This window comes from Aquila chrysaetos, chromosome 9, assembly GCF_900496995.4.
Source record: "Aquila chrysaetos chrysaetos chromosome 9, bAquChr1.4, whole genome shotgun sequence".
Lineage (NCBI taxonomy): Eukaryota > Metazoa > Chordata > Aves > Accipitriformes > Accipitridae > Aquila > Aquila chrysaetos.
Window position 1 is genome coordinate 20,917,604 of NC_044012.1, and position 25,665 is coordinate 20,943,268.

At 40.9% G+C, this 25,665-nt stretch overlaps 1 protein-coding gene across 2 annotated transcripts in view; it reads right to left on the minus strand.

Annotated features, from left to right (window-relative positions):
• Nucleotides 1-2,185: 2,185 nt before the first annotated feature.
• The window catches only part of MBTPS1 (membrane bound transcription factor peptidase, site 1), a 28,788-nt gene continuing 5,308 nt past the window's right edge, over nucleotides 2,186-25,665 (minus strand). For both annotated transcript variants that reach the window (XM_030024002.2, XM_030024003.2), the window contains exons 6-23: nucleotides 24,358-24,467; nucleotides 23,852-23,968; nucleotides 22,766-22,833; nucleotides 22,022-22,124; nucleotides 21,098-21,249; nucleotides 19,936-20,097; nucleotides 19,222-19,366; nucleotides 18,017-18,205; nucleotides 17,245-17,417; nucleotides 16,149-16,264; nucleotides 14,009-14,165; nucleotides 13,010-13,134; nucleotides 11,317-11,394; nucleotides 8,690-8,830; nucleotides 6,083-6,214; nucleotides 5,432-5,558; nucleotides 4,037-4,167; nucleotides 2,186-3,010 (exon numbers count right to left, since the gene is read on the minus strand). In XM_030024002.2, coding sequence (XP_029879862.1) covers nucleotides 2,814-3,010; nucleotides 4,037-4,167; nucleotides 5,432-5,558; nucleotides 6,083-6,214; nucleotides 8,690-8,830; nucleotides 11,317-11,394; nucleotides 13,010-13,134; nucleotides 14,009-14,165; nucleotides 16,149-16,264; nucleotides 17,245-17,417; nucleotides 18,017-18,205; nucleotides 19,222-19,366; nucleotides 19,936-20,097; nucleotides 21,098-21,249; nucleotides 22,022-22,124; nucleotides 22,766-22,833; nucleotides 23,852-23,968; nucleotides 24,358-24,467 — 2,423 coding nt within the window. In that variant the 3' untranslated portion in view covers nucleotides 2,186-2,813. The remainder of the gene's footprint in view (nucleotides 3,011-4,036; nucleotides 4,168-5,431; nucleotides 5,559-6,082; nucleotides 6,215-8,689; nucleotides 8,831-11,316; nucleotides 11,395-13,009; nucleotides 13,135-14,008; nucleotides 14,166-16,148; nucleotides 16,265-17,244; nucleotides 17,418-18,016; nucleotides 18,206-19,221; nucleotides 19,367-19,935; nucleotides 20,098-21,097; nucleotides 21,250-22,021; nucleotides 22,125-22,765; nucleotides 22,834-23,851; nucleotides 23,969-24,357; nucleotides 24,468-25,665) is intronic.

Genomic DNA, 25,665 nt, shown 5'->3' on the forward strand with positions numbered 1-25,665 from the left:
AAGAGGCTGCACCCCACGGGGACGAGGGGCCCATCCCCTACACAGGGGGACACGCAGCAGCTCTGTGCCACTCCCAGCACATGCCACTGCCCCAGGGCTCAGTGCGCAGGCCCCTGACGCTGGCTGACAGCCCCTAATGCATTTTTGATTTCCCACATATGTGCCCTTCTGATCTCGGTAAGACGGATAAAGAGACTTTAATCAGCTGCTAGGAGGAATTATGGATGGCTAATTGTGCCTGCCACCTCCATTACATCTCTGCCGCCTACGGGGCTTATAACCATTTAGAAGGGCCCTTCCAGGCCTTCATTAGCTGCACACCAAAGGCTTCGGAAATAATTGGCCTCTACGATTTAGAAATTGGCCACTGGGCTGTAAAATACCAGCCACTGGGAAAGGCTCTTAATTCGGACTGGCGCTTTGATACAGCTTGACTCTGGTTTCGAGGCTGTAATGGAGCTATAATCTCTCATTAGTGCTGTGATGAGCGGAGCGAGCCTCCTCATTAGCACTGAGCAGAGCAGTGGCACCAAAGCTTTCCAGGCTCCCTCTGAGGGGAGCGCCTCAAATCAAAGGGATGCAGCCCACCTCCCACACTGGCCCAGCAGCTCCGGGCAGTTTCTCTGCTCAGGGACTCTGGGCTCCCTTGCTTGTATTTTTTCACCCATTCTCCCATTTACCAGGGTGCTCCAGCCCCTGGGCTATGACCTGTAGCCCAAGGGTCGCCGTGGGTTGGCAGCTTTACCCACTGCTGTGTCCCCTTGGCAGGTGCCCTCCTCCCTTCCCTTTGATGGAAAAAGGGCAGCTGATGTATTTTCCATGTTACTACTCTGAAGATAGTCAAAGGTACAAAAGTGCAAACAGACAGTCCTTGTTTTGGACAAATGAAAACAGCGATTACAATTACGCTTTGTTACCTGCATTTCCTTCTGAGGTCTGGCCCTTGAGATTTTACACCTTTACTGGCAGCTCTTTTGCAACCAGTACGACTTGCAGAGCTCTTGCTGGTTGGTCCTACGAGAGACCCTGATGCCATGGGTCAGATGGAGAAAATCCCCTCTGTCAGCATGGGTCCGTGGTCAGAGAGGGAGGAGCAATGGGCTCCAGCCCCATTGGGATGGCACAAGCAGCCCAACGTCAGGGCCATCTCCTCAGCCCCAATGAGTTTCCGCTAACGGCTCCAAGGTGAAAGCTTGATGCCTCCTCTGGCACAGCAACAGGATGTCACCTCTTCCAGTGCATCCTCATCTTCAGAAGGGAAGAGGCAGGCTGGGGAAAGCCAACCACTCTCCAGGTTAGGGAAAATGGGTTTTCACAATCCTTTTTGCGGGACACTCATGCACTGTGAAACCCTATCCATGGCCATCTCTTGAAAGGTTTGCCCCAGGCCACATGTTCTCTCCTGCAGTGCCCTTCCCAAGGCCCACCACCACCATCCATCATCGTAAGCCCCAAACAGGGTGGGTACAGTCAGACCAACCAGCGGGGCTGTCCCGGGCACCTTCTCCCTCTCCAGCTGTGCCCAGGGCTGGGCAGGAGCCGATGAGCTGCCCAAGAGCTCACCCGGGACCGTCCACTGGTACAGACCACTTCCCTGCCCAGGCACTGCTTCTGTTCACTAACAGAGGTAGCCGTCACCTCCCTGCTTCTCCTGGGAAAAGGTACTCTTATTTGGAGCGGTGATAAAAGCAGCTGTCAGGGAAAATCTCGCAGCTTCGCTACAAAAGAGAGAAGCTATTTCAATGATGGCAATGTTAACCGACACCGCATGGTCAGGGGCAACTTGTGCCTGCGTCCTTATCTAAGCCCATAACAAGTCACAGGCTTTCAAGCAGGAGACAGGAGACAGGGTTTTTGGCTTTGTGACGTACAACACTATGCTGTTAGGTGCCATCCACACGACAGTTTCTTATACAGCTTATCACTGAGCTGCCCTTTGGGAGCTCTCTCCTCGTTAGCTGCTTCTGCAGTTTTGAAGGTTTTCGAAACTCTGCGTTCATTCAGGGCGAGCACCTTTTATATGACTGTCCCGTTAATGCTCCAAAGGAAGGTCTGCAGCACAGGATGCTGATATTAAGGATAAATATACGGGGTGAAGAGGGGGAAGACATGAAAATTTTCTCTACTCAACAACTTGCTCTCTATGACTGGCAGTGGAAAGAAGAGCCATCTAGCACGTTGTTTTAGCTTCATATAGATAACATATTTATTGAAAATCTGCTTCACCAACAACGGTGAAATCATGACCAAAAATTACAAAACATCATGGTAGTTGGCTTTATAAAAATAAACTGCAGGAGTATGTCTCACCAATTTGTACTGGTCTCTCTTGCCCCCTCCGTCCTTTAATGGTGTACATTATAATCTTCAGCATAATACCGTTCTAGAAAATTGCATTCCATCCAAAAAAATGCACTTGTTTTTCCTTAGCAGAGGTCCTTAAAGTGACTTTTGCCCCCGCCCTCCCCAACAATAAATATAGAAAATAGCCTCTAAACAAATAAATTTTAGTTTGGTCAGCTTAAAAAAAAGGTCCATTTTCCCCCTCTTGGGATATGTAGTGACTAAGCAGCCATTTAAACAGTATTCAAGTCTTTGGTGGCTTTGGCTGCTTAAAGCTGCAGTTTTATGTACAGACGATCAACTGAGGTCCTTTTTTTTTTTCTCTCTCCAGAAACCAAAGACTATGAGATGATGTCAGGTGTGAATTACTAGTACGATCAGCGCCGCATTCGTGGCACCTTCACTAGGAGCAATCGATCGCCCAGGAAAGCAACCGGTAAAAGGAGGTCATCTTTGGCAAGAGAGAGCTTTCACACAGAAGGCGTCTTTGGTGGATGAACCTGTTGCATAAGCTGTGGTCGTTTCACTCGTGGTTTCCGTCTCTTTGGCCTGCTCTTCGCTTTGTTGATCTGCACCACAAAGAACGCCAGAACCACCATGGCACCAAGAAAAGCAAAGACCGGAATAGTCTGCCCTACATCCTGGTTGTACCGGCCAGGCATTATACCTAGAAAGTCAAAGAGGTTTGGAAGTGACTAGTGACTGCATGAGCTATGACGTCTTTGCAGCATTAACACTATCTACCAAAATGATCCAATGGTAACTCTTGTTCAAAGACGAAACAGCTATTAATCAGATTACATCTCAGACAGGAAGATTAACAACTGCAGACCGATTAGCGAAAATAAGACAGGAGGCTAACATTACAGAAAAGCACCAGCATTTCCACCTTGACCTATTTGGGCACACGAAAGTATAACCCAGATTTCCCCTGCAACAACAATCTTCTCTTCTGTATTAGAAGAGAGATGCAAATGCTTGATCATAATTTTACCACTAAGTAATTTCTATAAATCACACCAAATCCTGATGCCACGAGGAAGTGATTTTGTGCTTGCTCCAGAGACCATGCACGCACATGGCAAGGATGAGTTCTAGAACCGAACCCTTTGTTTTTACAGGGTTCTTTCAGTCTAGCAGCTCAGACTGGGAAAAGAGCATGCATGAGGCTTTCAAACCACTTCCAGCTGGGTCTGCAGTGTCAAGCTTATACAGGAGAGCAGCCCACCATTAGACTGAAAGCTGTTTCAAGTGCTCTAAATCATTTGTTAGCGTAACACCAAGGCACCATTCAGACAAACTCTTCTGGACACTGCTTTTGTGCACTCACGCAAGGAATTTTAATTAGCAGAAGGTATCTAGCCACAGTTCCCAAGGACAGGGACTGCTGCTGACACCCGTCGGTCTGAACAGCACCAAAACAAACCTCAACTACCCAAAAAGCACCCACCAAAATCCTCCTCCCAGTATGGCACGCATGCTTTCTTCTGAATAAACTATTCCTATGCAAAAATATTTCTCTTAGGCTTCATCAGTCAGCCTTTTACAACACAGCCATACTATTATTTGCTTGTTTTTCACAACTGGAAATAAAACACGTGGCCTCTCTTCTGGCTGCACCATGTTTGGGTTTTTTTCAAAGCTTATACAAAAAGCAAAGCAAAACAGCAACTTTCAAATTTTTCAAATTTACCTCCAGGAATGTCCCATGCTCCACTTTCTCCAGGGGACAATGGTCTCACTTGGGGTCGGTTCTGTCGAAAACTGGGCAAAGCCACTTTATCAAGGTCAATTGACAGTAACTTTTGATGTTTCCAAAGGTTGCTAGAAGAAATGTAAAGACAGAAATGTCTGCCCACTTCAGTAACGCAAGGAATTTTGTAGAAACATCTAGAGAAAGTGACAGTTGGAACCTACAAATAACTCACTAGTTTGGACCCAAATGATAATCTGCTCCATTCTTTAGGTTGTGCAGTTTGCAGGCCTCCAAAGCTAAATTCAGATGCCACAGGGACACACTTAGATTGGCAACCATTTACCAACAACTCTCTCTCTTGCACACAGACTACCAAAAGTTACTAGCTCAGCAGACAAGTATGGGCTGTATGTTGACACATTTTGCTTCAAGTTGACAAACAATACAACTGTCCTGGTTTCAGCTGGGATAGAGTTAACTGTCTTCCTAGTAGCTGGTACGGTGCTATGTTTTGAGTTCAGTATGCCAAGAATGTTGATAACACTGATGTTTTCAGTTGTTGCTAAGTAGTGTTTAGACTAAAGTCAAGGATTTTTCAGCTTCTCATGCCCAGCCAGTGAGAAAGCTGGAGGGGCACAAGAAGCTGGCACAGGACACAGCCAGGGCAGCTGACCCAAAGTGGCCAACAGGGTATTCCATACCATGTGACATCACATCTAGTTTAGGAACTGGAGGGGGGGGGAGACCGGGGAATCGCCGCTTGGGGACTAGCTGGGTGTCAATCAGCAGGTGGTGAGCAATTGCACTGCGCATCATTTGTACATTCCAATCCTTTTATTATTGCTGTTGTCATTTTATTAGTGTTATCATTATCATTACTAGTTTCTTCTTTTCTGTTCTATTAAACCGTTCTTATCTCAACCCATGAGTTTTACTTCTTTTCCCGATTTTCTCCCCCATCCCACTGGGGGGGGGGGGGAGTGAGTGAGCGGCTGTGTGGTGCTTAGTTGCTGGCTGGGGTTAAACCACAACAACAACAGAAGGCAGTTAGGCGAGCTGTCCAAGAAGCTGCATCAGAAAACTATTTCAAAGGCACACACTGACGATAGATTTAACCAAGACTGTTCACTCTAAGGTGGGATCACTCAATCACAGTGGTGAACTGACTTGTGAAGCTATTTTTAAAATCCCCCCAGTTTCATAGTGTAGCTATAAGGTGAGTCAGAACTATTCAGTGAAGGGGCATTAATCATTATTTCCTCTTTGCAATCTGGTATTTCTCTAGGAAAGACATTCCAGTTGTCCCTTTCAAAAGCAGATGGAACAAATAGTTCTTCAGTTGAACTCAAAAGCAAAACTTGTTGTATAGCTGTAAGAAAGATGTATACTAACCTGGGGGCAGTTTCATTCAAAGGCTGTGGTTTGGCCCAGGACAGGTGAGGACAAGCAGGAAGGGACCGGGGTTTAGGGTCTCCCAAGTGAGCCTCGAGCACCTTTGAGTATCGATGCAAATGGTTACCTGCAACTCACAGCAGAGACAGACTGGGTTACCAAAAGACTGGTAGGATAAGAGTTACTGACATTTGCCTCCGGCTAAACAGACTTGCTGTAAACCCAGGAGCTCTTTACAGTAATGATGACTTGTAGCTAAATCTCGGGTTAGAATTAACTAAAGGGTACCTTATAAACCAGTAAGACTGTGCACCTATGATGGTAGGTAATCCAAGTTTTGCTGGCAGCCTGTGAGACAAGACTGAATGCTTTACACGCTCCATAGCAAGTAACTAGAATGCTCCCTAGCAGAACCAGGCATCTGAAAATTCCTACTCTACCAACAGAACATTTTCTTCAGTCAAATCACAACTATATCATGAGAAATCCCTACAGTAAGTGCTCTCTTCTATAGTAAAACAACAGAACATTGTAGAGCTCATACCAAACTAACGTTACTGGCATATAACTCAATGGGTCTGCCTCAGTCTTCCTAAATTCCACCCTGACACTCCCTCAGTTGTGGCTCTGCTTGGTAGTTAAAGCTCTTACCTTCCATCCGCTCAGGGAGAGAGTAGCCAGCTCCCGATGGCGGCCGCTGTCTGTTTTCGGAATGGCTGAGACTTGGTGGCGTCACCCCGTAAGAAGTGTACTGCAGGAGGGAATCCAGGAGCCAAAAGCAATCTGTGGATTTCATTGCCCCAAAACAAGATATGCATTATGCTACGTTTAAAAAGGCTTACCTTTTTGTTAAGAAGGCTGTAATGACATTTAGAAGTACAATCAGTTTTCCTGGCTCTTGTTCTTCTCCTTCTGAAGTTCTAGGCCCAATTTCAGAAAGATGCAACTTTCACCACCCCACCCCCAACACACAAACACAAAAATAATCTGTTCAGTCTTAAAATATCTTCTCTTGTGTACCAAATCAGGCTCTTTGGGGGAGTAGGACATAAAACAGGTCTCAAATACGTGAATTCCAGGTTATGCAAGGCCATCCAAGTCCCTGCAAAAATTATGAGGTTTTTTGGTGCGGAAACCCAGGAAGCCTAGAGCTTCTGATATAATTTTTAAGAGGGAAATGGAAAACCAACTATTTTTTTGAAAGGACAAAATAAATACCTTGCAAAGAAAAGTAAGAACAAGGTAGTGTTTTCAGTGGAAAGTTATGACTCATTTGCTTTCCCAAGCTTAAAAGAATAAACAAACAAATGAAGGGAAAAGGTTCTGGCTACATCCCAGCTAAAGCAAAAGCAGTACCTACAGCAGCTGTGGTACAGACCAGGCTGGGAGTCAATGCCACAATATACTTGATCATGGTTTTTCCTTTGCACTTCAACAGCACATGAACCCTCATTTTGATTCTCTCCTGAATTACTACTACTTAATCCAGAGCTATCCCTAACGAACAAGCAGTCCAGCTAGTTAACATCACAGTTCTCTAAAACTTCCATTTGCAGGAGTAGGACAATGCCTTATCAGCTATTTCCACTATACAGTAAACTATTTTTCTCAGAACTGCTTCCCCCAGGAACAGTTGGCTAGGAATGGGAATTAATCTTCATAATCCTGGTGTCCCTTAAACCCTCACCTTTGATTTTTAAAGAGGTCAATCAGATTTTAAGGATTTATAGTCACAAATGTTAGGAATTTACCTCAGTTAAAGCCACCGATGTCTCTGCAGGAGACATAGCTCCTGGTTCACAATTTAAAAGCTAATTTAAAGATTTCTTTAGAGCCTTCCACTTTTTCTTGCTTCACAGGTCACACTGAATTTAACAGCATTAGGGAGGTCACAAAGTGTCATTTTCTATTACTTAATTTAAAGCTAGGAATCTTCTCTTATGCTATGAGCTTTCAGTAACCTACAGCAAGCACACAAGGCACTGACACATTGGGTGTTACGGCAACTCATTGGAAGCCACCCAAAGACAGATAAGGAGAAACTGGAGAACTTTCAAAGAAAAAATGTTTGGGAGAGAAAGAAATGAGCTACAGACGGAGAGCTCCCTTAGGCAGTAAGTTCCTTCAAATTTAAATAAATTACGCAACGGATGGATTACCTAACCCAGTATTTTAAAATGTCAGGGACAAAAGCTTAAAAAAATTATAAATGTACTTTTCATCAGAAATGGAAAATTCAGGTTGAACATCACATTCAGTGGAAATGCAGAAAAACACCTCACGTATTGGATTATCTTTGGCCTCTCGAGCCACAGATCTACCAGCTTGTGCTTTACATGTCATGAGAAACCCAATCAATCTCTTAAAAATTTGAAAAGTCAGATGAAACAAAGTGCTAGAAAAAAGGTTTTATAAGGACCAACCACAGTGTGTAGGCAAAGAGAATGGCTTCTCTGGGAGCCACAGAAACCACATGCACACACAACTCGCACGCTTGCTACCCAGAGTTGCAAACAAATGCTTTGAAAACCCAAACAGAAATTCCTACTTTCTGACATATTTACACCAGCTGGTTTGTGTCAAAGTAGAATAACCTGAAAATAGTAATGCACAACTGAAATGTTGAACATTACCATAAATCCTCACAGGAAACACTGCAAAGGGAACAAGGCAAACATTGCAAAGGGAACAAGACAAACATTGCAAAGGGAACAAGGCACGCTGATGAGCAAACTCAAAAGATAAAATCCATTGTACTGTATAAACATTCTGAAAATGCAACTGGGGAAAACGTGAAGGGATCCCCTAATGGCCTCCTCAGAACTTCAGATCAAGCATGTGTAACTGTTAGTGCTTTCCGGAAACAAACACACCCCAGAGAAGCAAAAAAACCCACCAACCAACCCCAACCCCTTCTCCCCAACCCCACCGCAAAAAAACACTCCAAAACCAGCCCCCAAAGCTTGTGGAATAGAAAAATAGGCAAGGGGCCGGGGGGGGGGGGGGGGGGGGGGGGGGGGGGGGGGGGGAGGAATGCTCCCATCTATCAGAGGGGCTATTTAATGTGGGGTGCTCTTTTGTTGTAACTGCAGCTTACAGCATTTTCAGTAGAGCTCTGCAGAATTGAAATTAATCCCCAGTTAGGAATATTCAGAGAGTCCCTAGAAAACAGCTACTTCTGATGGGAGCTGTAAAAACCCCATAGGACAGTTGTCAGCTTCAGACAGCACCTTTTTCTGCATGTCAAAGCTTACACACCTTTCTGTCGATGGCTGTCATCCAAGCAATTAGAGTCGCCGTACAAAACAATTCTGCCACCACCTTCGGAAGGAACTTGGTAAAGTCCCAAAATAGGGACATTTTCAATTACAGCAGTCTCCTGTTTTAAAACTTCAAGACCTAAAGCAAAGCACAAATAGATTTCATAGCCTGCAAAGCATCAACATCAACTTACCTGTAAGTCAACACAGCCTACATTCCAAACTTACAAATGCAGCTATGCCACTCTTCATGTCACACATTTATGCAAATGGTTTTCAAAAACTCCATGATGTTATGATAAACATGAAACTGCTGCAAGACCCTGATTATGAAGTTTCCTACTGATATTAATGTTTTTCTTTCTTTGGTGGAGAAGCAGAAAAAGACCTCACAACCTGGATTATCTTCAACATGCCTGAATGAAAAATCCTAATATTTTCAGCAACAGGTTTAAAATGAAAATGTTCTGCCTTACAAATCACCTTATGTTGTTTTAGTCCTTCTGCAGAATTCTACAGGACATAGTAGCTTCAGAATCAGCCATCACAGTGCACACTGCTCTTTGCCAACTTACTTTGCTGCCATGCCTACCTATTCCTACACGAAAATCTACTATGGAACTAACAAAAGAGAATAGTAGAGACATTCCATGAAATGCAACATCTGCCTCTCTGTAAGCAGCAGCTGCAAGACAAAGGCTTTGACTGAACTCGTTTAAGGCAGCTGCTCAGGAGAAGCCCATTTTAAAGACTGCTGGGTTTGCATCTCTCTAACTCTGCAGTTGCTAGTTACCCTTGTGCTTCATCTGTTCAGCTTTCAATTCAGGAACAAAGAAAAGTATTGTTTAGTAAGGATACCGAAGCCAAAAAAAAAAGAAAAAAAAAAGAAAAAAAAAAAGAAAAAAAAAAAAGAGAAAAAAAGAAAAAAAAAGAAACTCACGTGAGTTTTCTCACCTTCTCCCCCACCCCCGCTTTAACCTTTGGCAAATTTTACTCCCTCCTCACCCCAGCTGCTCTTTGAACTGGCAGGCAGAGCCAGTTTTCAGTACATCCAGCCCCACCATCGTTCAGAGATCTGCTTCTCAGCCTTTTCTGAAACACTTGTACCTGTACCGTAAAGAGTAATTTTTAAAGGAGTATCATTTAAAGGCCTGCCTCTAAAAGCCCTGCAAGTATCCGAATAATAAACTGGCAACCTAAAAGACATATTGCGAGATATTTACAGTTATAACTGAGATAATCAATGAACAGAAAAGATGATAAAAGCACAGGAACCTTCCCAGTATGAATGGGTATGTGCAGCAAAACCCAAAGGACACCTGGCTATAAACTTGCCATTTGTACCTTACAAATCCATCCAATCATTTTATCTCCTGTGAACTGAAAGCTCTAATAAACAGCATGAGGAAAATCACCCCAATTCACGAAGGAACTAAAATGAAGTGTAGAAAGCTGTTTTTAGGTTAAAGGTTTCCCGCCTCTAACACCCATTTCAAAAAACAAAATAAGACAAATTTCAAATGCTACGTATTTAGTCTCCTTTCCTTGAGACACTGACTTTAGATAGCAGAAGCAAAACACAGAGCTCTTTTGCTTCATGAATTGTAATGAAAAGGAATCAACAGAAAAAAGAGGTCTAGCAGGCTACTTGTCAAACTGACTCTCTCTCTCACACACACAGAAATACCTAACTCATCAGCATACAGCATTCCAGGGATACCGTCTTTCCTCCAAAAGGCTCACACAGATCAGCTCCTTACTGTTCCAGAAAATTTCTCCACTAGGTAATCAAATCTACTGCACATTGTAAGTCAAAAATACAATGAACTTGCTGATCTTCTCTAGCAGCTGCTGGGTTATATCAGAAGCTATGCATGTGCTTCTGCTCACACACTCAAACCCTCTACACCCACATACATGAACCTGACCTGCAACATGCTAACAGTTCTGGTCATTTAGTCCTACACAGCACTTTCTAAAGGCTCAAAAAAATGCATCGGTTTTTTTTTAAATGGCCTGCTGCCATTACAGTTCTGAATTACGACCTCACAAATGAAAAGATATTCTGATAAAACTGAAGAGAATGGATACACACAGAGAATAGATCACTCAAGTCTGAGAGCACAGGCTTTCTGCGTGCCTAAAATTTTCCCTTATGAGAGTCTAGCAGGTGACATTTTGTCTACCAAAATTTTCCTCACCTATATCCTTAGATCACCACAGCTACCACAACATTCAGACCAAATTTGGCAATGATTAGGGGATATATTTCAGTAGCACTTGAAATTTGAGAGAATCATGGACAAGTAACACAATTATGACACAATCCCCTCCCCTCTAAAGATGCATGACACACATACACGCAGATGTGTTTACATGCAGCAAACATAATAAAAGGCTGTATATATACACTTGGATATTGCTGTATTATATAAAAATTATATACAGATTCATATTGCAGCTGCCTTAGGTATCCAACTACATATTCTAGGCAAAATGAAAAATACCTACCCTGCCAATGTGCTTTTAAATTAATTGTTTTTACACATTTAGACTTTGTAACTTTGCTTGTGCACCGACTACAAAGTTCTACTTAAAACAGAAAAAAGACAAGGAAGTGCATACCTTGATCCTTGAAAGTCTGTGCAATGACAATGCCATCTTCTGGAAACTTTGCAATACTGCATCCTGATGCGTAATTCACTGAAAGACATCACAAAATTGCAGTTTAGACTAGAAATGACACTCCCTCCCTTCCCACCATATTCCAGTGAGCTGTTAAAACAAGCACAGCAGAAAACATTCCCGGGAACATTGCTCTGAATTTGCATATTTTGACCAGTATGTGTATTCACAGAGAAGGCATTTCTAAGCACAGCTTTCGCAGGTTTACCTTTACATACTGCTTTCAAATATTTCCATTTGGGAGACTGACATTATCTTTTTTAAACTGAAAAACTTAAATCAAATGCCATGAGAAACACAGTATTTCACACTAACAGTCATTATTTATACTACAGAGAACCAGAGTCCGTCAATGAATGCTGGTGAGCATATAGAGCCCTCAACGCTGGTGCCTTCTCTTCTCACATTGTGCTGGTTTTGGCTGGGACAGAGTTAATTTTCTTCATAGTAGCTAGTATGGGGCTATGTTTTGGATTTGTGCTGAAAACAGTGTTGACAATGCCAAGATGTTTTCCTTACTGCTGAGCAGTGCTTACACAGAGTCCAGGCCTTTTCTGCTTCCTGCCCCACCCCACCAGTGAGGAGGCTGGGGTTGCACAAAAGTTGGGAGGGTACACAGCTGGGACAGCTGACCCCAACTGACCAAAGGGATATCCCAGACCATATGACGTCATGCTCGGTATATAGAGCTGGGGGAAGAAGAAGGAAGCGGGGGACGTTTGGAGTTATGGCGTTTGTCTCCCCAATTAAGTGTTACACGTGATGGAGCCCTGCTTTCCTGGAGATGGCTGAACACCTGCCTGCCCATGGGAAGTGGTGAATGAATTCCTTGTTTGGCTTTGCTTGCGTGTGCGGCTTCTGCTTTACTTATTAAACTGTCTTTATCTCAGCCCATGAGTTTTCTCACTTTTACCCTTCTGATTCTCTCCCCTATCTCACTGTGAGGGAAGCGAGCAAGCGGCTGAGTGGTGCTTAGTTGCCGGCGGGGGTTAAACCGCGACCCACATACACTTTCCAAATGAACCAGTCAGAAGACAGATTTGGAAACAAAGCATGAAAACATCAAGTGACTTGGTCAGATAAAAAGAAAGAATGGCTAGACCTAGAAAGTCAGAAAACAGTAAGGTCACAGACCTGTGGCCTAACCACAGAGTTTGAACTTGAAACCAAATATACTCATTTGAGGGGGAACAATTCAAAGATTACAAGAACAGGAATTTGCAAAACATCTCAGGATGTTGTGATGCATGTCTAAATTGGCATATTCCAATGAAAAAGTTCCTATCAATTTTCTTCCTCCAAAATTTCACATTTCCACATAATTGCAAAATTAAAACCAAACGCTTCATCTTAGCAACTAACACTTACAGTCCAGACAAATACAGACACACCCCAACAAACTCTTCCAAGTATCAGCACCTGGAATGCAAGCCTAAGCTGAGTACCTTCATTATCTGGTCTGAAATTTTTTCACATACAGTCTACAAAGGAAGGAATAATTTAAGCATGCTTATGAGATTCTTTTCACTGAATCTGAGTGGTTCCCTTGACTCTCGCTCAATCTCATTCTCACAGAAACTATTTTCCAAACAACACACTGTAGCCTGCATAGGCAATGGACTCCAGTACTCACTCTCATGATTTGCCATGGTAAAATCGCCTTCATACAGCCCGTCACTAAAGGCCATATTCCAGACAGAAAGCAGATCATTGAGAGCTGGTATATTAGCACCTCCAGTATCGGGCATCCACCACTGCCTGTAAAAATTACAGCGTAACACAGTTTATTAGTATACAGAATATACTTCTAGAGTTTGTGTAATGAGAAGTCAGGTGTCTTCCCACATGCAGGCTTTTTCAGAGTCACTTAAATAACGAACTACATCTCAAAGCCTTATTTAACTCCAGGAGCATGCGAGCAGCTGTCTCTCTTTGACACCAGTGCTTTTGAGCAAAAGTTAAGTAATACTAACAAAGTTCTCAGCGCATTTCAGTTCCATGGAAAACTTCAATTTGCTAGAAAGAAATTCAGTCTTATGCTCTTTGTTTGGCTCAGATGAGGCAAAAATGACAGTCATGTAACCTGCTTCTCATTTTTCTAATGAAGCAAAACACTAGTTGCTCATGAACTGCAAACAGATCTTTCCAGCTTAGCAGTAATACAAAACAGGCTGACAACTACAGTAATTATGACGGTCTCTATCACCACTGGTGATATTGGTGTATTTCCTCTTCATATGATACACTGGAATAATTTCAATAATGGGTGCACAACCTGGCAGTACTGTTTGCAATGCACATTTTCTTTCTAATCTGCTCCCCAAAAGCGAAAACACAACCATTTTCCTTTGTTTGTCAGTCTCTAATTTCTTCTTTTCATTGTAAATGTTTTTCTTGGCTTTAAAAGAAGATTACATTACCATAGAGGCCTTCGCAGTCATGATAAAACAGGTAGTTATTCTCCTTAAGCTGCAGCTTAAGGTCAATTCTGTTCTTCAGGTAGTCCATTCTTACAAGTAGCATGCAAGTGCTGAAGTACAGCATATCACATTTGGGATTTTTAGGGTAGTATGTGCATAAAATGGCAATTCTATGGCATTTTATTTCCCAAAGAACTGACACAAATCAGTACCTTGTGTTTTCATCATAAAACTTGACTTTTCTCATCACGGATGTGTTGTACCAATCACTAAACACTATAAGTGAAAGTCCATTATCAACATCCCTCCTCAGCTTGGTGATCTCTTCAGGAAAATACTCTTCCTCACTGTCCACCATCAGTAAAGTCCCTGTGTGTATAAGCGAAAACAAGAGTTCACCAGGCTGTCCACTGTAATGTTATCACTATTCACACAACCCACACAAAAGTCAACACAAGCGCACGTTTTGCACAATATCTGGTCCGTGTGCCCTGCTCTGGCAGCTCACCTAAAGAAGTCACATTTAAGGATGGGAAACACAAGACAATTCAGTTTACAAATGTATCCAAAAATTAGTTTGGCAGCACAGTATGGTTTTTAAGGGTGTTACTTACGACTTATGCTTGTGTGGTCTCATGAATGCCCACGTGTCAGGTGTATATTTTGAAGTTTGGTCTCACCCAAATGCTCCATAAACCAAGCCAAACTGTGGCAGAAGAGGGCAATCAGGAGATTCACTGCTGACACAAACTAAAGTGCTAATGTAGATGCACCCTAGTCAGAAGGTTTTTCACTGCTCCACTTCCAAAAGGTACAGCGCTCACCACTGCAGATTTGCAGCCAAGTAGACAACAATTATTCTGAAACTTGGTTTGATTCAGACCTTGAAAACTACAGCTGCATTTTAGTAGACCTGACTAAAGTGCCGTTGCTGCTTTCATATAACCCTCTCCCACTGCTGTGAACAAGCAAGCACAACCTTCTCTGCATCACTGAAAAACACAACCAGAAAAATACACTTTTATTCCCTGAAAACATGCTTATGCTTTTAGATTGCTTCTAAGTATCAAGCCATTTGCTTCTTCACTTTCTGATTGCCCAGAGAGGTGGTGGAATTTCCATCCTCAGAGACAACACAAATCTCGACAGGATGATACCCTGACCAATCTGATAAACCACTGATGCCTGCCCCGCATCTCATGGTCCCTTGCAACCAGGCCAATTCTACGAGTCCAGGTAGTCTGCATTTGGAAAGCCTTCTGATAAAGATCCTGTAGAAACCATGTTAATGGCATGGACAATGGGACAGAGTGCACCCTCACCAAGTTTGCAAACAATACAAGCCAGGGAGAAGTGGTAGATGGACCACAGATCACTGCATTTTTCGCCCCTCACTTCTTCCCATTGAGGAAATTCTGGAAGCCCAACAAACTACAAATCAAATGAGGTACAATGTAATGGTGAATCAGAGGAGAGAGTAGTCCCCTAATGCTGCTCTCTATCAACTATAAAACTGGTGGTCTCAGAAGAGAAACTATCTTGCTACTTTTTTTAAGGGCTACCATTTTTATATCGAGTTGCACATCCACTGAACTCAAAAAGCAATGGTGAGATAATTATTGAAGAATCAAGATGAACAAAAGATTACTACTGACAACATTTCTAGAACTAGAAAACTGTCAGGAGAATGCACCCTCACTTTACAGTCAACTGAAGAACATCCCAGCCCAAAAAAGAAGAAGGTCTTGCTGGGGCATACTGGAGCAGAAAAGAGCATGGACTGCTTGGTTTGTCCCCTGCCTGGCAAATCTATCAAATCTCCTTCCTGGTGAACACAGAAGAAACAATCCACATACTGCTTTGCTATCACATATGGTTGGATGGAATACCTTCCCCACTCTTTTGTCTATCCACAAAGATCAGTGTTCTAAAATGCCACTGCTGCGGAAAAAAAACCCAACCAGAATGGACACTTTTGATTTTAGTATGTTATTCACATCATGCTTCAGTCTGACTGTGCCAAATCTTTCGGCAAATACAGTTCTGCCTTTGTGGGACTGAATACAAAGGGGCTTTTAACACACTCAGAAGTGGGCTTTCCCTCTCATTTTTTCATGATAAGGACAGAAAACTGCACTAATTCTACTAGACTCCCAAGCAAGCTTCTGCAGCAACACTTCACACAACTAAGTATCAGCAGATAAATAATAAATACACCCACTGTTATAATATTTTTCTACTACCATGAGAATTTTTCTTTGTGCTCCCACAACATTTTTGGTCTTCCAAAGACCAGGCCATTTTAGGAAGAAGCTAACAGCATGGAGAACAAGGCAATTAACTCATGCTTACCATATTGACTTGCATCAAAACATGTAAACGGTGAACCAAGAACCTCAACAAAGTACCCCATGCTCCTTAGGTGCTGGTACATGTCCCTGAAATTTGTGTGGATATGGTCACCATTCCTTAGGAAAAGAGAAAAGTGTTGAAGACATTTAAATCTGGCATGCAAAATCTGATTTTAATCCTCTAATTACAGATTACTTCCTAGTTTCCTTTCTAAAAGGTCAATTTTTTCAAATGATAACCTGTAGTTTTCCAAGCACCATCTCCTCCTTGCAAAATTCTTCACAAATTACACCGGTTCCAAGTACTTACAGAGAAGTTAGTTATACAGTTAAAGCTAGAGATTGAGCATGTTCCTTTACAAAGCACAATTCTACATGTTCGCATTGCACCAGAGAAACACTGCTGCATTAAAACCGGATGCTCTTCACAGGATTTCCTCCTCACAAAAGAGCCAGTAAGAGCAGTTTTAACTACTAACTGGAAGAAGCACATAGGTCCACCTGTAAATAATTGCTGAAACTCAGCAGAGAGTTGCTGTCCATTTGGCACATCTGCATGCTCCAAGTAGCTTTCTAAAAGGCTATGTCTTGGTGACTGACACAATTAATCCTCACTTATACACTGTTGTACGATTCTTCTTATGGGTGGTTTCCATGATGAAAGAACACAGGTCGGCTGAGACTCGCCCTGCTTCGAAGACAGTCTCCCTCAACAGACAATGGATTTCTTCTTTAGGATTCAGTCTTTCAAATTTCTCATGGTTTTTTGATAAGCGAATGCTAAATTGGCTAATAAAGTGCCCCCCTTAACTTCCTGGGAGAAATTACAGCAGAAAAGAAAAATGCTACACTTTGAAAGCCAAACAAAAATCTCAGTGTCTTAAATGTGCATTTTAAAAGCTTTTCATTTCATGTGAATAAAACCATAGAGCACAAAAAAAAATCCTGCACCAAAAGCATGCATTTTCACGGATTTCTCAAAGATAATCCCATACCACACTGCAAAAGGCCAGAGCTCTCTGGCATTCAGTAAAGTTATACCACATCATTAACACACAATCAAGAAATACTGATTTAATAGAACCTGAGATAAATACCAATCTAACGGATCATTCTTCATTCTCAAATTATCCCTGGGGAAGTATCCTGGTGGATAACGGAGATTATGATATTGATCCCAGAGGACTCGCTTACTACGAGGTGGAGTAGGAATAATCTTCACTTTTATTGGAAGCTTCACCGTTGAAGTCTGCTCTGCACCGTTCTTAGACTGCAGGACAGAACACACTATAGTGAAATCCTTTTTCCCCATGGGAACATTCACCATTTAACTGTGGATTGTAAAAGACCAAAAAAATTGAGGTATCAAATCTACTTTTAGTCACCTGTGCCAGCTCTGGAGACAAGGAGATGACTTTTGCTTTAAATCACCATAGTATTTTTGCTGCACTCAACAGTTTGTATTTATGCTCAGAGTGTAAAATACTTAAAATATGTTAAAACTGTGACTTGTTTCAATCGTTCAAAACCTTAAAAACTTCTCAGGAACAATTAAGCATGGTTCTAGAAGAAATAAATTTAAGTAATCTCTTTTTCAAAACACATTACTTACAATTCACAATAAACAAATGAAATTATGAAGTCAGTCTCAGATAGAGGTTTTCTGATTCTAAAGCATATCCAGTTCACGGGTTAATGCTGTTCTCGACTATAAAGATTATTATTTGTACCCTTCAGTTTCTTGACCCCAATCTAACTTATGCTTCAAATGACAGCACCAAACCAACCCCTTAAAAAGAAGGTATTTGTTTATTGGGATGCAGTTTTAATAATTATTAACACAGAAAAACCAAAACGCACAGAACTTACTTCATTTTCTGCAGGGGATGATACTGTGATCATAACATGACCTTGAGCAATGCCTTCCCAAGATGCTGCTTTCTTTGCTACAGAGATGGAAATTGCTAAGTATCCAGACCAAGGCCACAATACAGGGGAATAGGAGAAAGCCACTTCGATATTATCCCCATTTTGGGGGAGATAGGGTTGCCAGTCTGGCTGTGAAATGAAGAATAGAGGACACTGGTAAAACAGTATTTGCAGTCACTAATTTTTTGCACACAGTCCTCTTCCTCTGCACAAAGAAATAACAAATCTTAGCTTTTCTGAAGATTATGTCAAATTTAAAAATGTCCACAAAGTCCAAAAGGTTGGTGTTGTGTCAGTGAATCAACCTAATCATGACAGCCTTAATTATTTGGACTATAGGCTTTTCAGAGGCAGGACTCTCTAAGAAGCTATCTGAATAGCATGCTGCGTAAGTGCACCTGTTTTAACATTTTGGGGTCCTGTGCAAAAATATATTGGTAAGAACACAAAATTTCATTTTGGTAACAAAGGCTGCAACAGATGCAGACAATTACATCAGCTGTGTCTGAATATTACCATAAGCTAATGATGCTGGATAAGAGCTTCAATGCCCTTTAATGTAAGCTTAAAGCTAAAACAGACCTCAGGATTCACACTAAAATGTTGAAATTAAGCTCATTTACATTGGCTAGAGTTTTGGGATAGGTGCCTTATTTAACTTGTATCAATTCCCAAATCTGTTCTGCATTTAAACATACTTAAAAAAAAAAAAAAAAAAAAAATTTAAAACCTCCCTAGTCAACCAACATGCTCAACATCACTGCTGTAAGAGAACAGGTTTTGCAGCAGACCTTGGTAAGTCAATGCATTCGGGTCATTTTGACCCATGGAAGAGGGATGATTTATAATGTCAGGATTCTTTACTGAGATTACTTATGCTCCATTTCTCTTAAAAAAAAAAAAAAAAAAAAAGATGAGAAAAGTCTATCCAGAAGATTTTAAATGCTATCAGAGAATACAAAGACATCTTGAAAACTTATAGACAGCTCGTGTTGACAAATCCTTTAAAATCAAACATTTTGCACCTCTTGCTCTCAGCAGTAAGAAATCTGATTTGCTCTATGAAATTCATAGCTAAAATAGTCTTTTCTGGAAATCTTTTAGCAACATTAATAGTCACGATGTGGAACAATGTTAAGTCTTACCTTGTCCACAATTCTCCCAGTGACTCCCATACCATTAAGGATAGTAACATTAACAATGGTTGGCATCCCTCCATAATATATGGGCTGAGAACAATAGGGCCACATGTAGGGACATTCTGTCAAGTCAATATAGCTTGGACTCAAACTACAGCAGGATGGAGGAGGTAAAATAAAAAAAAATATTAATCAATAAACAGAAGCACATGCCGCTATACATAACTATGAAAAAATTACAGATAAAACATGCCAGTCATAGTTAATCTATCAAGCTCTCACCTTGCTTCCCAAATCTGCCCTCAAGTCTTCTTCCCTCCCCCTCTAATTTTTTTTTTAAGTTTTGTGAAAAGATTTTTCACACACAGAAAAAGAAACTTTTCAGCAGTGAGAATGTTCGTATTCTTGAAAGTTACAATTTAAGTACTCTTCCATTGTGTTCTAGGTTACATTCATAACATCTGAGGCTAGAAGAAAAAGTAAATTTAGCTCATAGACACTTCATCCCCTACACTGCTATAACTTAGGCAGAAAATACTTCGACTTTTCATCCATTCTCTTGTCAAAATTCATGCTTCAGGATTACGTAAGATCTGTGCAAGTTCTCTTTGTTGCATAAGCACAGGTTGCTCAACTGAGTTACGCATGCACCACCTGCTCTCTTAAAAGAAATACAGCAGATTATAGTGTATCATTGATTAATTAAGGATTAAAATTAACCTGGCCTGTGGTTTATAGCTGTTGAGGATCTGATAAGCTCTCAGGAGATCCAACTTGCCATGTCCTTGTTCAAACATGTTGACTCCAGGAAGTCTACGTGCTGATGCAATAAGTGCCTGCTTCATACTTGCTGGATTCACCATTTCACGCTTCTGAACTGTGCTGAAATATGAAACAATAGATCACATTAGGTGGCCTTTATTGTAGTTTCTATTTCTAGCTAGTCTTGTTTACCATTCTGCCTTAACAGTAATTTGATTTAAAGAAAATGCAATCAAAAATCAGTTTGTTGTGAGTAACATCTTCTGTTCATATTTATCTATTATTACTTGATTTCTCACTGTTACAGCTGAAGAAGAGTGACAAGTTTCTGACACGTTTCTCTTAAAAACTAATATTACATGAATTTTTCTCCTTACAATGTGCTCCATGACCAGCAGTCATTACAATCAGGGAAGTATCTTCATATGCTAAATAAAATATTCTGAAAATCAAAGCCCCTGTAACTGGAAACTTGCTGGTATCTTTTGCAACATGATCCTTCCGCGGTGGGGCGGGGGGGGAAATAACTTTGCTGTTCAAAGAAAAATGCACCATTTTATGGAGGAAATATGATAACTTTGAATTTTTGCTGTGTTTCTCAAATAAAGGTTTGTCTCATCCTTAGGTAGTAGCAATGACAAACACAAAGTACAGACTTGCAACTCCCACCTTCCTTTCAAGTTCTTCATTGTGCAACAGATGACTTATGCAACCAGACAATAGCCACAAACCCCTAAACCCTATAAAATTTACAAGTACTTAGATAATTATCTGCTACAGGTGCCTACTTTGAGCAGCTGCTCTTCTACAACATAATTAACAGAGGCTCAGCAATTCAAAATTATTAAAAAATGTGACAAAATTAGTTCATAATACTGTTCTCCCTAGTTATATTTTCAAAGACGTAACTACTATTCAAAACAGTTCTCAAGTTTTTCCCAGGAAACTTAGAGCTAGTCAGATAAGGTAATGTCCCAGGCAGAAAAACCATGATTTTATCCTCTGAGTTTGTTTTCCTACATCTAAACACAGTTTAGTTTTATTTGGTGGGTTCCTTTATAGGGCCTTTTATGATCCTCCTCCATCAGTGTATTTTTAGAGATTCTGATTTAAGTCTTACCTCACTAACAAAGTAACAGCACCTGCCACCACAGGAGATGCTACACTTGTCCCAGAGAGCGAGCGGCATCCACCTTTCATACCAGAACCTCTCACTCCAGAGCCGTAAGTAACAATATCAGGCTTCACTCTACCATAACCTCCAGGCAGCTCCTGTGAAAGAAAACAGACAGATTATTGCCCTAATACATAATGAACACTGGTTGCTTCATTTGGGCATTTAAACTAACTGCAAGTCATTCAGAAGTAAAATTATCAACTAAATTAGCTGAGGTTCAGCATCATGGAATAGCAAGTAACAGCTAAAGAAGGACTCAAGCTGTTTATGACAAGTTCTCAATCTTTCAACATTAACATTACCGTCAATTACTCTAGTATCTATGCTAAGCATGAAACCACTGACAAAATTATAACCACACTGCTACCTGGCTAATGGATGAGATGCAGCACAAACAGAAACATATAATAGTCCCCTTAATCAATATCACAATGCAATCTCATCTGAAATCATGTGTGCAGTACCCGTCACCTCAGTTCAACAGGCAAGCAAGTACAATGTAACACGTAGCATCTAGAAATCCTAGGATTTTTAAACTAATGGAAGGACAAGAGCAGGCCTTCATTTTTGCAGATTTAACCACACAGGCAAGTCCTCGCCATAAATCAAAGGGTACTGGACGTCTTACAAATACATCAAGAATGTTAACAGTGGTCAAGACTAATGATGAGAAACCCTGCAAAGAACATTAAGCTTCTTGCTTAAAGACTTACAATCTCTTAACTATTCTGATCTTTGATGAAATGTTTTATCACTGGTTACTCCAACACATACCATCTGCATGGTACTACCCTTTCAAAAAAGCCTCCCTTTCCAAGGCCCTTATTTTGGCTGCAGATGTGGCTGGCCATAGTCAAAGTATCTTACCCAAGTGGTCATCCCCCTAGATGAAAAGCGAGCTATATTATCTTCAAAGTCAATGCCACCTACTCCAATTACATCCATCTGGTCAGCAGGGTTATTGAGAGTCCTAGAACAAGTTGGGAGATAGGAAGACAAAAAAAAAAAAAAAACACAAAACCCACTCCAAAGCCCAAGACACAGTCATAAGTTTATCCTGATAATGAACACACTGCCATCAGATTTTTGTCAGACACTCTTTTTAACCTCCACAGAGGCAAATTTTGGTCCTTGATACAGTTACACTTTACAAGCCAGAGCAACTTTTCAGGCAGTTAGTAACTCAGTAACTAACTCAGTAACTACCAAACCATGTATCTTGAAGATAAAACAAAATCTGGTTTTAGGCATTTATTTTAGAAATACACCACAAATCATTCTGGCTTGATCCCTTCTATATTCCTTAAGCCCAAGATCAGTACCAAAGATGTCTGCTCACACTAACAGGGAAGTGCCGGTGGAAGTACTGCCATTCTTCTTTTACTGACTTTCCACTGTTTCAATGAAAAATATTTAGCTAAGTACTTCACAAACTGCTGTACTACTACAGCAAGTGATAAGTACAGTGGAAAGAGTTTAACTTGAGTCACTTTCTATAAACAGATGACAGAAAAAAGGAGGAGGGAAAACTTCCTGACCAAGCACAACTACTTCCAAAAACGTGTAATAACAACATAGTTGCTTTTCTTTGAAGCGGTCATTGAAACTTACCCATACAAAGGGCCGTCATTGCCAATAGCAGAGACCATGATGACGTTGTTAGCCGTCAGTTCCCACACCTACAAAAAATAATGTTTATAATAAGGCTCTGCCACCAAAAAAGAGACTTTTCTAACAAACGTACACTCCATGGGGCCTAACATAAGCGAATGATTAGACCAACCCCTCTTTCTTACTGAGACTTATAAAATACATCTCACTGCTATACTGAGTATTAAGCTCCAAACTTTCTTAAGATTATGTGACCAATAACCCAGCCTTGACAGCAACACTGCTGATGGTATGTATTTACATCACACCAAAGGAAAAACTCCTGTCCATAACAAAGCACTCCAGATGCCAAAGTCAAGTTATTCTGACTCCCCTCCAGTAATACTCTGGGGAGAGTAGTGAAGTCACTGTCAAACTAAATTTCAGTGCAGGTTATCATAATAAAAAAAGGAAGAATTTCTATGCCTCCAATCCCTTAATTACCCGTTATGAAGAAAGGTTTTATCCTTTTTTAAAATGTAAATTAATTAACTTAGTGCTTTCGAAGGACAGATCAACAATTCAAGGAACCATGACATTTACAAAGACAAAAATCTAATTCTGTCTTATCCTGGAACGAATCTCTTATCACATAGCTGAATCAACTACCTGTACTTTATACCTATTTGTGATTAAACAATTTGCTGCTTAATTCACGCTATACGTATTTTTACCATGAAATAAATTAACCATGCAGAGATTGAAAAAAAAAAAGGTGGATTTCAGTTAAGCTTCTTGTACTAAGGGCCCACTTAGTTGCCTTCTTGGGAGTCACACTTCCTAGCAGTACATACAGCATTTTGTAAAAGGGCATGCTTCCGTAGTTCTGTGAATATCTGGGTTGTGTTTGGGTTTTTTTAATCCACTCCTTAAGTATATTCCTAAAAGCCTGTACACTGTACAAAATTTCTCATGCAAATGAAACTCCACAGAAACTGTCGGCAGCACCAGAACCTGTCAGCAGCTGTGGCAAACAAGTAGCTCTGCAAGTCTGACATTTGTGTGAATGATATAAACTTCATGACCACATTACTGCCTCGTATTAACCTTGTCAACAAACGGATGATCCATGAAGTCTGGCCCACCAATACTTAGATTCAATACATCTATCTTCTTTAAAATTGCATAATTAAAGGCATCCAGAAACCAAGATGTATATGAGACCTATGTAAGAAAGAGGGGGAAAAAAGCTATCATTGGAAAATCCAGTGATTCCATGACAATACAGACTTCAGACAGAGAGGAGAAACAACACCAAAATAAAGCACAAAAGTGACAATGGTCTCCTAGTATTTCTAGTGCTCAGTACATTTGAGTGATCGCTCCAACATTATACAGATCAGACTTCCACACATTATTTCTGAAAAATATACCAGCTTTGGAAACTGTAAGACATATTGTAGTAAGTCTCTTTTAAACAGAAAGATGTATCCTTCCCATTTATCAAAGAAAGTATGTCAACATTTACAAGTACTTGTAATATTTCCAAAGGAAAGGATTAATACAGCATTAATCTGGAAAGGCAAAAATTGAAACACATGTAAAATAGCTACCTGGTTATTGGTGAACACTCTAAAAATGTGCAGTTCTGCATTTGGAGCAAATCCCTGGCATTCTCTCATGCTGGCTATCACACCTGCTACAAAAGTCCCATGGCCTAAACCTATCACAGAGAGAAGGAAACAAAACGTTAGAAGACAAACCATTTCATTGTCAAGGATTTGTACTGTTAAACACTGCCTATACCAAAAATCACATCAATCTAACAGACTTTATAACAACCCACAAGCACCAGGTTCAGTCCTAGTCTTCTTGAATCACATTTTGCTACTGGGTTCAGTGGGGCCAGAATTTCCAGCACTGTCTAGCCAGCTAGCCGGCTGATGAAACTTTTGAGTGACACACTCTCCAGTCTATCCACTCCTGATTGCTACCAATGAAATCAAGAGCCACACAAAGCAATCATGAGAGAAAAAGGTTATTTTGAAAAATGCAAGTCGCAAGGCCAACGTGTTTTTACATAAACTTCTTAAAAGATTTTTATCCTGACTGCAATAAACATATTTTGTTAAGGATAAAAAAATAAGACAAAAAAAGACATTTTTTCCTCCCCTCAAACAATAATTTAGCTTTTTGCTTTTATGTGCATTATATTTCTGTGCTCCAAATTTGCCAGTTCAGCAACCACCTGGGCACAGAACTAATAGAAAGTGCTACAAAAAGCAGGTGCTGCAATGCAAAGAAATACTACCCAGGATAAAACTATGGAGGTGCACACAAGACTGAGCAAAATATGCATATACCTTGAACTCTAAAGGGATTAAAATGACTCACTGACCCAGACTGTATGAGGTTAATAATCTGTGAGAGCATATGGTCAGGGCAAGTTAGGGTCAACATATGAAAAAGGAACACAAACATACTGCAGAAAATAAAAATTTCTCTGGAATGTTGATAGGCATGAGCCAGCACAGTGTTTGTTGATGAAAACTATATAGATTAGAAAAAATTCACACAAAGGTGCCAAAACTCTGATTAGTTTAGGACTGCACAATAAAGAAGGAAAATGCTCTCCCTCAGAAGTATGGAAATATGTATGCACTGTGAAACAACAGAATACATAAAAAGGAATAGGAAAGAAACAGCTTTGTGGGGTTTGCTCTCACCTCCACCTACTTTGACAACGCATTTATGCCTGCATAATGTCTTCTTGCCCTGACATTTTTCAAATGCTATGATGAAACGCCACACTTGATTCAAAGGAGACTTACGCAATACCCTCCTGGAACCTTAATACTCTTTGTTGAATTTGGTATGAGTATAAAGTGCTCGGGACACTGCAAAATTAAGCTTAAACTCTC